This window comes from Chiroxiphia lanceolata, chromosome 1, assembly GCF_009829145.1.
Source record: "Chiroxiphia lanceolata isolate bChiLan1 chromosome 1, bChiLan1.pri, whole genome shotgun sequence".
NCBI lineage: Eukaryota > Metazoa > Chordata > Aves > Passeriformes > Pipridae > Chiroxiphia > Chiroxiphia lanceolata.
In genome coordinates this window covers 116,204,646-116,218,069 of record NC_045637.1, presented here as the reverse complement: position 1 = coordinate 116,218,069, position 13,424 = coordinate 116,204,646, and the positions used below count along the sequence as shown (strand labels likewise).

Below are 13,424 nucleotides of genomic sequence, written 5' to 3'. Positions count from 1 at the left end.
AACTATATCAACCGGTAGGTTCAAAAAAATGCTCTTATGCTTCACCAGATTAGGTAATCCTCCTAATCCACCTCCAACAAGCCACAGAACTATGCATACCTCCATCAAGATCACAAAAAAGCAAGAATGACCAGGTATAGGACTCATTCTTTACAGTGGGGGAAGAAATCTGCAGCAACTACATCACTGTACAGATACATCTCTCTCCTATTCTTATGCGTTAACAAATACATCAACTACAACATACTGGATTTTGCTCCCAGGCTACAGTGACACATAGGAATGTCTTGAAACAATCTGTATCTTCATGTATCATTTAAACCTTTTCTCCATCTTACTGCGAGGTCTGAAATTCTTTTGAAAAGATGATTTATAACTCTTCACGATACTCACAGTCGTGCACATTCTTAGGCAATATTCACACAGAAAAGTTGAATTTTTTGGACCTAGAAATACTGATCTGCCTCTCACACACAGAAAGAGGACATACAGCCCTTAATTCACCTGAGCCTTAGAATCCCCCAGTCATAGAATCACAGAATGGTTTGGGTTGGAAGGGACCTCAGAGATCATCTAGTTCCAAGCCCCCTGCCATGGGCAGGGACACTTTTCACTAGATAAGGTTGTTCAGAGCTTCATCCAACTGTGACACTTCCAGGGATGGGACATCCACTACTTCTCTGGGCAACCTGTTCCAATGTCTCACCACTGTCACAGTAAAGAATTTATTCTGTACATCTAACCTAAATTTCCCCTCTTCCAGGTTGAACCCATTACTCCTTGTCCTTTTATCACAATCCTTTCTATTAAGGTCCGAAAGGCAAAGACTGATAGTTCTACAATGTTTTTTGTCTGTGTACTCATTAAAGAATTTCCATGGTACCGGTACTTCTTTTTCCCCTTTATGTTAAGAAACATCATCAGTTGGGTGCCATCAACAACTGAAGTTCATTGAGACAAGTTCTCAAGAGCAGATCAACCCCCTCAGCCACACTGAAGGAGTTACTCTTTCATATCACCTTCTGCCTTCCCTTTCTCTATGAAAGCAGAAATCAAAGATCCTGATTATTTTTGATTGTGCAAAAAGAAAAAAATATTCCTTTTCAAGAATAAACAGATGATCCATATGATACCTTCACTCTTTAAAAAGAAATTACTAAAGAACTTTTTACTAAATGTATTATTAGTGATCCTCCAATTTAAAACATCTCTTCCAGTATAGATAACACTTCAGAAAGTCAGGCAAAGCCTGCATATGACAATACACATTGTACTCAGAAACTGAAAGCCTCTTTGCCTCTCTAAGTGTCCACCCCAAACATGCAATGCCTTCAATGTGTGAAACGCAGTATGTTCTAGATCTTCAAAAAACCAATACCTGGGTAAGCCTCCTTGGGAGATGCAGAGTTCCCACTCCCCATAGAACTAGGCAGCAGAGAAATACTTGGGTAACAGGGATTCAAGACATGCAAAGCTTTAGGCTGAGCCCAATGAATCCCTACATGCCTGCTTAGTTGAGGAAGTTTCAGGGTCCCCCCATTAAAAAACTGTGTAAGAAGTGATTTTGAAGGCTGATCTCCAAAGTAGAGCTAAAAAATCCTATGAAGAAAGTGTGCCCAAAATCATTCATTATATGATTTAGGAGCATTAGGCTTAATATCCATAAAATATATAATTTCTCCAAGCACACCATCTTCTATGGAAGAAAAACACCAGGAACTTACATCTGATTAGGGAACGCCAATTCCACAAACAAAACACTAGTTAAAGGAGACATGATTACCAACTTTTGAGGCAAAATATGACATCTGAATAACGGGAAAAGTAATAAAATAGTGAAGAAAAAAAATTAAAAAAAATCAATACCAAGGAATCAAAAAAGGAAGAAAATCAAACAGGTCTCATCATCTCATTGAGATTCTTTACCAGTCTTACATGCTTTTACCTACTCAGCCCACCCACCGAATCATTGCAATTTCTCTATCTTTGTTTAATGTAAGGATGTGTTAAAAATTAAATAACATTAACAAAGAGTGGCAACATTTCAAGCTCTTTAGCCATATGTGCCCCTCAAATAACTCAAGAACAACTCCCATTGCTATTGGCACAAAGACTGACGGCTGATCCTGATCCCTATCTATGCTGAAGAAGCAAGCCAGCAGAGATTGCCAGTTTGCCCTATATTCCCAGACAGGAACCTAATGGCATTTAAAGTATTATGAAAAAAGTCTCTTGAACCATTCCCTCAGGTGTGCACACTATGTGATCTACTTCCTATAGCTTGTGGTCCTATAATGATTCTGATATTTTTACATTAGAAAGATCAAGAAAACCTCCAAAACAGAATACACAAAATTTAGCAGGAAACCACAATTAGAATATACACACTCTTCCAGTATCAAACTAGACTGTTGCTTTTGTTCAGTGTTATTAAATCTCTGCTCTAGACAGGATAGTGTTCCTGATATTAAACTCACCATCACGCTTTAAATTCTACCTCCAGAAAGTTTAGAAAACTAGAAAGACTTTTATTAAAAATCCATAACGATGAAAAATAAAGTCAGGTTTAAAATTATCATGTTTGTGAAAAATTTATGAAACATTAAAGAAATTAAAAATAAGTGTTCTTACCAGCATCATTAGCATCATCCAGTTTCGGAATGCCCTTGATTTTACTGTGTTTCACTGATGAACATTTCTTGTTCAGCTGAGTCTGTGCCTTAAATTTGACCCAATTCAAAATACTCTCTATGATACCACAGTTAGAGGCCTACGAGTAACAAATCAGAATTGTGGATGAGAAAAATAAAGCTTCACACAGCAGATTCTTACATCTCAATTTTAAGTCACTGATCTAACACTGCTTCTCAAAGCTCTCTAAATTTTAAAAACTGCAATATATGAAAGTCAAGGAATTAACGTATACCTTACTCTTTAGCATTTTAAGCACATGCAACCAAAACACATCACACACAGAGCATCCTTTTCCACCCCTTATATAACTGGCAGAAAGAGGAAAGGAGGTTTGAGAACTAACAAGAGGTTGTCTTATGTTGTGTGGTCGATGTGCTGAGACATTTTAGTTTCTAAAGCACCTGTTTCCTGGACTTGATAGCAAAAAGCAACCATATGGGATATTTATGGCCATTTAAAGTTTCTTTGGAAATGACTGGAAATGGCTGAAAGACAATCAAAATCATTTAAGAATAAGGTTTTATATCAACCATTTGAGAAACTGACATCATTTTTAGAAACACATCTGCAGAAAAAGTGGCATATAGTATATTTTCTAAACTAAAACTGCTTTAGGTTTGGTTTCACATCAAAACAAAATACAGGTGGAACAAAATACTGTGAGCTTTGGCTTTTCATTATCCCCCACAATACAGCATTCATTGCAGAGATTCTGCTGCACATTTAACACATCTGGAAATCAGTGTTCAATTCAGGGAATATTAGAAACACTATAAATCGAACCTGCTGATTGAAATACAACAGGTATTCACTCTTCAGATTTTGTTATACGATACTGTGTTGTGGGGTTTTTTCCCTGTAAGTCCTATAAGAATGTCACTTGTAATACAGAATTAGAAGTTGAAAACATTACACAGCAAGTGGAGTTTTGATGCCAAAGAGTATGAGCAGTAGCACCATTCTCCTTACTACTGGTATTCCATTTATGCTACTGGCCCTAAATAGGACACATTACATTGAGTTCTGGCTAACAGAAGTCTTCCTTTGCTTCATTGTATAAAAATGTAATAGAGGAAAACCCTCTAAGACATATTTGTACTAGTACATTAATTTAGAATATCAATTCTTAAGCCATCTACAGAAAAAAATTTAAACCTCTTGCCCAACAATAATGACGACTTTTAATACTACAGCCCCAGTTCTGCGTTTCTATGATTACTGGAAGAACAAGTACATGTGACATATCCTCTCCCTCTCTTTTCACCTTAGTGAAACAGAACAGGACTGATACCAAAGAATAAGGTAGACAATATTCTCAACTTCAGAAAAATATTTTAACACAAAAATAATTGGTCAAGGACTATGTTTAGGTTTTAAGAGTCACATTCATTTCATCAACATAAATACCAGAATCTCCAACAAATGAGTTGATCAGGTCAAGCTCGCTTTTAAATCCAGGGCAAGAGTCAAAACACAGTCGTTGCTTCCACTATTCAGACCAGAGGTTCCTCCATCCCATTTTAATAGTATGCAAATGTCACTAGAATACCATAATGCACTAAAATTAACCTTCTGCTACAGAGCATACATACACTTGGATCCAGTATGTCAATTCCTGCTTCACAGGGGGGGAAAAAAAAAAGGAAAGAAAAAAAAGGTTTACTTACTGCTTTAAAAAATTTCTCAGATAGCTGGCACTTTGACCCAAAACTTTTAGGTTGCAATGTCATGTTTTCCTTTGTCTGGGAATCAAATGATGGGTTTTCAATCAAGCAATTAACAAAAACCCATATATGATTCTTCACCTGTTGAAAACATAGAAACCAATTTACTCAATAAAGTTCCCACATTCATATTTTTCAATACTTTTTTTATAAAGTAACTTGCCTGAAATGGTTTGACTGAAACTCCAGCTTTATTCTTCTTTTTCACCACTTCTATCAGTTTGCCCACAACTTGATCCACCACGTAATCAACATGCCTACCACCCTGAATGAAGATTAAAAAAAAAACAAAACAAAACAACAAAATAACTATTGAATTTCCTAATAACTTTTATCAGTATTAACTAAGTTCCTGTAGTCATACTTAAATTCGGAAATCCATGTACATTAAGTTTATCATAAGAAAGAGAAATTTGGTTTGAAGTTTCTCTTTCATGTCATTCAGTCTTCATTCAAATGAGGATGACAGAAGTTACACGGAACAGAAGGAGACCTTTCATTCACTGTACAGTGATGGACTTTAAATGCAGCTGCTTACAGTTTGCAAGAGGATACAAAACCTTAAGAGTACGGCATATCTAAAAATTAATCTGCAGTACTGGGAGGTACCTACAACACCACACAGCCGTTATGTGCCTTTTTAACTGGCACATAAATAACCTTGGACTAAAAAGCCCACATATTTGTTCCTCAAATTAAACTTTCCCCACTAGGTTCATTAAAAAATGATGTTCACGAGCTTACCCTCAGATTACACAGCACCCATGCCTATTCCTTCCCACAAGTGATCTCACCTTTTCTTAGCCGTATTACAGAACTCTTGCATAAATGCTACTAGCAATAATTCTTTGCTAGCCTGGGACTTCAGCAAATGGCGAGAAAACTGCAAATAGCCAACCACAAGACCCAGAAAACTTTGAAAGAACAGAACAAGACAATCTTGAGGAGATGACCAGTTCTTCTTAAAACTCACCAGAGGCTAAACCTGTTCCAAATTCATATCTGATGAGGCAACAAGAGATCCATATAGAGCATGCAGTTAACCATAAGTTGGCAAACCAAGGCCTTAGGAGACCACAGGGCAACAACTTGTAGCTACATAATCATGGTGCCACCACTCTTCTAGTAAACAAAAGCAGTCTGCTGGACTCCCTTACAGTTACTACTCAAATGCAGAGGGAAAAAAAAAAAAAAGAGGCTTATAAGCAACTTCTTGCATCATCACAGTGATGAAAACAAAGAAAGAAAGAATATATAGGATTTTTCTTCCTCTGTTGCACCATCAGAGCTGAAAGTGAAACATTCAGAGGGTCTGTCACAATTCTTCCTTTTAGCCTATAAGAAAGAAGCCTGAGCACTGGTTATCCTTGTTTAAGGGCTTTTCAACCAGGTGTTTCAAATGAAGCCTTCAGAGCAAGAAAACTTTTGGTGGAGGCAATGTTTTCAGATCCTAACCATGATCCCTACCATAACAGACCCCGCGGAAGAAATACTTATTTATTTACTTAAACTTTGGAAGTAGTAAGTCGGAAATGTTATCTTCTTGAAGCTATATACACCTCAAGCTTTGCAATACAGCAGGATGATGAAAATACGTTTCTAAGTGTGCAGCCGTGGGTGAGCCACGTTCAGAGCTCGGAGTTGGGAACCTCTCAGCCATCTCACCAGCAGGTGGCACAAGTACCCACTCTGGAACCATAACAGCCTAGAAGTGACCCCGCTGTCACAGCAATTCCGTACAAGACACTCTAAATCTAGAGGGCTGCCTGTGATTATTATGACTTCTGCACTACGGGAAAACAGCGCTAAGACTGTGTAACCTTCTTTTTCCAGAAGCTAGTGACTGGAACCCCAGTCTTGCATATTTCAGGATGCAAAGGCATCTAACAAAACACTAACAACTAAAAATCTTAAAAATGGAGCTTTGACTGCCTCCTATATACATTCTATTCTTATCATCTTGAATAGCCAACAGCCCCAATTGATTTGGAGGCAAGCCAAATCTAAATTCTACAGACAGACAGACGGTTTATATGGCAGAAAAGTTCAGAAACTAATTATAAATTTGAAGTTTTAATTTAATTAAATATACAAATAAAATACTAATTTATTTTGCATTTGTTTTCTATTGTACTTATTTTATTAGAATAAATCTGAAATCTGGAATAGTCTTGAATTTCTTGCTGAACTCCAGCAAATTTTAACAGGCTGGGATTCTCCCTCCATCCAAGTCTACTCTCTGACACTGCAACTGTATTAGCTGAGCATTTCTGCTAAAATGATTAGCAGTATTCGAGTTAGCAGTGACACCACATTAAAAATATTATTAGATTGCTATGTTAAGAACTGAAGTTTCTACTATGATTTCTACCACAGTTAATGTTTGAAATTCTGAACTTGAGAAGACTATGTTTAATCAGTTTACAAGTCTCCCTCTAAAGGTTATTCGTACAACTGTAATAGCTACAAACATTCTTTCAAATGCTGCCTCAGAGCCTGAAGTCAAATTCTGTGTGCTTTACTGTAGCAAAATTTTGAATAAATGGGGAGCTTACCAAGGTAACAAATTTACAAGAACCAAACAACAGAGCTGTGCCTCAACACACTGCCTGACCTTCCAAACAACCCTCAAAAAACCAACCCAACAAACCTAAAAAAAAAATTTTTTTGGAATTTATAGGAAGTTTAAAAAGGACGGACGAGAAGTTATGACTGGATGAAATTTAACCAGAAGCAGAAATGAAAAGCTTTCAGCAAAGACCTATAAATAACCAAAACACAGCCGAAATGAGCTCCTCACCTGTCAGCAGTTGACAGTGTTAGTTTCTAGCCATTATGTCTCATTAGTGGGTAGTTGCATATCAATTGCTGGTGAGGTGGTTCACTGGCCCTGAACATTCCACATCCAGTCACACACATAAGGCATGGATCAGGAGAGTGGGAAAAACTAGAAATTACACCACTTACCTTTGAAGAATACACAGTACTTTTTTCTATGAATTTTCTTAGAGAATATATGATAACAATGTATGTGAAACTGCATGATGGGTGAAAATTGATCCAAAAAAAGTAAAATTCAAAATTTTGAATAAATGTATGCAATATATTTGACTTAGAAGTCAACTAGTGCTCATTTTTTTCAAACACATTTTCTTAACCTGGTATCAAGCATAATTAAGTTTCTCTATATTGGCAGCTTCCTCATAGAAGTATTGTACACATCTTTAAGGTCATGGTTTTATTCTTCTTTATGCCGCATAAAGAGGTCTGAATTAAAATTAAGTTGTAACCTTTCAAATACCAGATACATTTGTCATCCCTAGTTTTGAACAAGTATCAGGTAAGAAGTAAAATGCACACTTAGAAAGTAAATATTCTAGAATGAAATAAAACTGTCCCCACTACCACTCAACGCTTGTTCAGCTAAACTGAAAATGACTGAAAAGAAGTTACGTAGTAAAAATTATATCGCACCAAAACACCGGCTCCACATCACCAGCTACCGAGGCTAACACTGGTACTTCTAGGCACCTGCTGGCCTGGGGACTCCACTCACTGTAACCACTGGTGCTTAGGAATCACTTGTGCTACTATCAGAATTTTCTTTTGACTCTCTTAGAAGAGATCTGAGCAAGGAGAAGTTTTCAAGGTTCTGGTTACCAATTCTTACCATTCCCATCTTTTGGAAAGCTCACAGTTAGGATTTTCTAAAAGCAGTCTCACCAATGACTAGAACTGCTTGTTCTATTCTTGTTAGATCTAGCTTGTTAAATCTGCTAGATCTAACAACTAGACTGTCTAGTTGCTAGATCACTCATCAGGTGCAACTTGCGAAGAGCAGAAATGACAAAGACTTTCTTTCACCATGGTGGATCTCAGATCCCTAAACCTGGTCCATGCCAAACGGGAGTAAATGAGTGTTATGCCAGCTGATTGCAGGCGACAGCCTCGGTGCCTGACCACCCTGGCAATTTAAGAAGCACAAAGTTGTACTTTAGTATGCTGAGCATATTGCTGCTTTATCATAACTGAAGGTTTCTCTATGGTCTCATTTCTACTACTACAGTTGCTACTAAGTACAAAGAAAACCTAGATACCTCAGATAGGTAAAAGAAAATCTCAACACTTCAGGCCAATTTTATACATCAAAAAGCAGTAAACAGATAGGCATTTTTTCAAGAACACCAAAAGCCATTTTTGTCCTCCAAAACTTGTTACTGGTAGCCTCAAAGAGGTTTGTATTATTTTTTACCTTATTTTCAGAATTATCTTACTACAATGTGTTAAAAATGAAGGAAGGAATAAATTACTTCCATTAATTTTAATCAATACCATGTATGCTCACATAAAACATCACCGACAATGATTAGTAGTGTTTTCAAAACCAGTGCATATGTAGAAATACTGCTGTGAATGTATTTTGATTCCATCCAATTGCTCTGCCAGTTCCTCTCATGCAAAGGATTCTCTCACCCGTTTATTTGCAGCAACCCAGTTTTATTTTTTATCCGACCCCTGAACTGGGCATAACCTCAGCACGTATTTTATCATTTACATTTTTTACCACTTGATCTAACCGCTCACCTTTGTGGTAGCTATACTATTTACAAAGCTGATTTGCTGGAACCCCTTTTCACTCAGAGTGAGGCACACGTCCCACCGTTCATTCACAACTTCGTGAATAACTTTGAGCGCGACTCCAGTTTCATCCAGCTTGTCTTTAACGTAGAGATCTACGTAACTGCGGAATCCATTCACCTACAGGTAACAAAGGTAGAAGTCATTGCTCTTCGCATCAAATACCCAGTACACTCAAGATATTTTATATTATGCTCTTACAGGTAATTTCTTCCCATTCAACATGACTTTGACTCCTTTGCACGACCCAGCCAAATCATACGCTCGTCTTGTCATGAGGGCCACGATATCCTTATCAAGCTTTTCCATTTTAAATTTAGATAGGTCTGGCTGGAATGTAATGCATGTATAGTCATCACCATCAAAATGCTTAATCTTGGGTTCAGAGGTCTTCATCATGTTGTTCATCCAAGTCTTTTGAAATAAAACAGTTTAAATGTTAGTTTACAATATATGTCATTCTCCTCCTTTGTTCCCTTTTCCAACTATGCTAGGATTGCAACAGTTACAAAACAAAAAGCTCACAAACTTCTCTTAGAATTTTCCTCTGGTAAAACACTACACAAAATTAATTGTTTTACAAAGATAAGCATAAGCATAGGTGACAGCACATCTGTGGTTTCTGTAAACCTGCAGGTATTACTACACTGGTGGACATGATTCTAATGCAAATAGAGCCTCTCCCAGAACTTACTAAACTAGATACAAGTGAGCTGGCTTTATAGTCCTTATTACCCATCTGTTTAACACTTTCAATCTACTACACACTTCTACAGAGAGGCTTTTTGGTCCCTGTGCAGAGGCTTGGTAGTCTCCAAGACAGCATCTTGGTGGTTGACCAGTTTGCCAAAGCATGCCTTTTGGAAAAACCAAGGTGCCTAGACTTGACTCAGGAGTCTTGTGTTGTTCCCTATTTAAGAACATGGGCACATTTATGTGATCAAGCAGAACGTCTGCTCACAGCATGTATCAAAGTTCAGTTGTACTAAATTTTCAAAATTTTGAAAATACTGGAAAATGTAGCACTTTTAAGTTATAAAGCATGTAATTTTCAAAAAGTAAAATTAAATCAATATTGATTTGCCCTTGGCAGTCAGTAGAAAATATTACATTTTTTAAGAGACAAGCGTAACGGATTAAATGTATTATTTATGTAGTGACATGATGGCATGACCAGAAATTAATTCTTTGTCCAGAAAGAAAGAGAAGGATTTACCAGCTGGGAAGGACTCCAAAACCAAGGAACTTTGGTATCTAATACTCTACCAAAGTTCTTTAAACTTTTAGAAAGGTGGCCATCTCAAAGTTGTATACAATAAATCTGATTACGTTCACCTTTGGTCTGTAGGTGAACAATGAGCAATGGGTTCGAATGGGGGGTCTGCACTTAAGTCAAGTTAGGGCTAATGAAATTCATGACATAAACACTGAAAAATCTGTTTCTTAACACTATACAAAATTATACAGATAATTGCTTCCATGTTTGCATAGCTAAGTAGAAAGATTTTTTGGCAAATTATACAACAGCAATTATAAAATGTTGCAACTGAATATATTCCTTTTCACAGGAGTATGAATATACTTTAGTTTTAACAGAAACTTGTTTTTCATTTTTAGTCACCTAACCCTCTGAAGAAAGTATTACTTAACCCAGGAGGTCTAATACATAGAAATACCAATTTTACTGACTGAGCTAACCTAGCCTGCAAACTCTACACATCCATCTGAATGATAAATGATTAAGTTCATTAAATATTCCTGAAATATATGTGCTAAATTTTAAATTTATAACTACAGCAAAAAAAATTTTTTGAACATTTCTATACCTGCTTAAAGCTGTGTTTGTATTCCTTGCAAGCAGTTTCAACTGTAAACTTTGTACTAAATATGTTACAAAGTTTTGCACCATAGCCATTGCGCCCACCTGAAAAAACAACATATAGTAAACTAGGGTCAGTTTAAATTTAGGATAATAAACCATGTCCTAACTTATTAAATTTATTTTTCCCTTCATTTCAAGAGCACAAATGTTTAAGTGCTTACATAAATAGAATCAAAATCTAAAACTATGTTGTTTGTTACTCAATAACGAGTGCTGGCATTAAAGATGTAAATGTAAAGTTGCCTGTAAATATTGGTATTAAAAAAGAAAAAGTTAGATACGTTCTTTAAGTCTTTTTACTCTAATAATGATGACTAAATAATCATATGTTACAAAATAGAATAGAAAGAGAAAAATTAAGAAGGGAAAGCATACTGAAGAAGCACACAATAGCCTAACTGAATAAAACAAAGCACATTAAATAGTCTTGCCTGTAACTTTTTTCTCATCATCATCGTAGTTGCTGGATGTTAGCAGCTGCCCAAAGATTAAAGCAGGTACATATACTTTTTCTACTTTGTGTTCCACAACTGGTATTCCCTTTCCATTATTCCATATGCTGATAATGTTTGATTCCCTATAAAATATTGAAGACACTGGGAAAATTAATCTTGAAAACAGACTTCACCATACCTATTTAAATAACGACCTAAAAATATAACAAAAGACCATATTCTTACTACATTTACTCACAGCTCTAACAACTTTAATTACACTCATTTGTGCTTATTAGATGTCTTAGAAGAAGGAGCTTAATTGTCCATACATGACAGTATTTCATAATGTAAAAATAACATCCAAAAATCTCTCTGAAGAGCTTTCACTATCAACATGATCTGCAACAGGATCCTGAAGTTTAGTGACAGAATGACACTCAAGTTAGAGATACACCTTTTTAGGTTTCATTGAAGTCCATCCAGACACAGCCAAATTATCATTTGTTTCAAACTATTCTTTCTGACTTATGATAAACATTGTAACTTACTTTATGCATTGGTGCCAAAATCCATCAATATCTGGCATCATTAATATTTCTAAACCTTACACAGAACTTTCATTTTTGAGTATTAGAGAGTTCAAAATCATGATGGGTCAGGCAGATTTACACTACCATTTCCTTCCCACTCCAGGATGAAAGCAGAAAAATTACTTCTCAGCATATTTATCTTAAAGGTTAGGTCTGAAAACTAGCTTATTATTCAGTTAAATGTCACTGAAAAGGTACTACTAAAGGAACCCAATCAGCATCTATTTAACTGCAGTACTTCTCATTAGAAATTATCTCTAAGTGTTCAGTTTCAAAAAACACTGGTAATGATGTGTTTGCAATACGAAGTTTCAGGGTGATACAGCTGACTAATTCAGAACACAACCTTATCCTAATGCTAAAGGGGTTAACATAGAAGTTCAAGAGGTGCAAAACTGTGTTACAAAACCTCAAAGCTGGTATTTAAGATTTATAAGTAATCTAGCTGGCTATAGTTATGCACTGCCAAATTTTCATCTCATCATGAATTTTATGATCCTCTGGTTTTAAGTTTCATTCAACCAAACATTAATGAATGGTTTAGGAAAGCAAATTATTATAAATTCAGAATGGTAGCACTTACTGCTAACCACTTTTAAATCACCTCTTCATCTTAAAATATGAAGCTAACGGAAATAATTCAAAAAATATTTTGTTTTAAAGAAATCCGATTTCATTAGTAAAATGGTTTGTACCAATCTAAATTACAATAGCACTGGCAGGGAAAGCAAATGAAAACACGCTTTTACTTACGGATCAATGGATATTTTAATACAAGTCATGTTCTTGTCCCTCTGTTTATTGTCAGCAGCATTTACTATGAAACAAAGTAGCACAAATTAACACTTCATAGGGGCAATAATTAATTTCTTGGTCTGTAAAACTCTTTATATACATATTCCACCACAAGTTACAATAGTCTAGGTGTTTCTTAATCTGGTAGCTCTTTGTATATTCTGTATCTTAGTACTGAAGTCTATAAATATGACCAAGTATCTCCAAGAAGATATTTTCAATCTTCTTATAATTACTGACTCTATTTTAAGCAGTTAGACTATCTCAAAAATAAATATAGAAGTGTATTTTGTGAACCTGTTCTCCTAACTGTTCTTAACACACTGAGCATTTCATTCTTCTGTTGCTGTTCTTGTTTGGCTACATATTATATCATGTATCTGAAAAACCCTTCAAAATTATATTCATCACCAGAGCACTTTACACTTTGTTTTGCCACTGAAACACACCAAAGAAGCCACATCCATTAAGGAGTGTTCTGACTGCAGCAAAAGTTATCTCTAAAGAGCCTGTGAGACTTATAACTAATGGTCTACACAGTTTAGGATCATAATAAGGACAACTGGAAAATAACATTTGATCAGAATTTAATTAAACTGTACTCCCACGTATACGAACTACAGAAATCAGAAACGTGACTGTGGTCACTAACCATGAAAGCACA

At 36.0% G+C, this 13,424-nt stretch overlaps 1 protein-coding gene across 4 annotated transcripts in view; it reads right to left on the bottom strand.

Annotated features, from left to right (window-relative positions):
• The window catches only part of TOP2B (DNA topoisomerase II beta), a 64,156-nt gene that overhangs the window by 30,345 nt on the left and 20,387 nt on the right, over window positions 1-13,424 (bottom strand). For all 4 annotated transcript variants that reach the window (XR_004355114.1, XR_004355115.1, XM_032678197.1 and 1 more), the window contains exons 4-11: window positions 12,719-12,782; window positions 11,370-11,515; window positions 10,883-10,980; window positions 9,258-9,470; window positions 9,003-9,176; window positions 4,582-4,683; window positions 4,362-4,499; window positions 2,632-2,770 (exon numbers count right to left, since the gene is read on the bottom strand). Coding sequence is in view for 2 of the 4 variants with exons in the window: in XM_032678197.1 (XP_032534088.1) it covers window positions 2,632-2,770; window positions 4,362-4,499; window positions 4,582-4,683; window positions 9,003-9,176; window positions 9,258-9,470; window positions 10,883-10,980; window positions 11,370-11,515; window positions 12,719-12,782 (1,074 nt within the window). In the remaining 2 variants the exon portion in view is untranslated. The remainder of the gene's footprint in view (window positions 1-2,631; window positions 2,771-4,361; window positions 4,500-4,581; window positions 4,684-9,002; window positions 9,177-9,257; window positions 9,471-10,882; window positions 10,981-11,369; window positions 11,516-12,718; window positions 12,783-13,424) is intronic.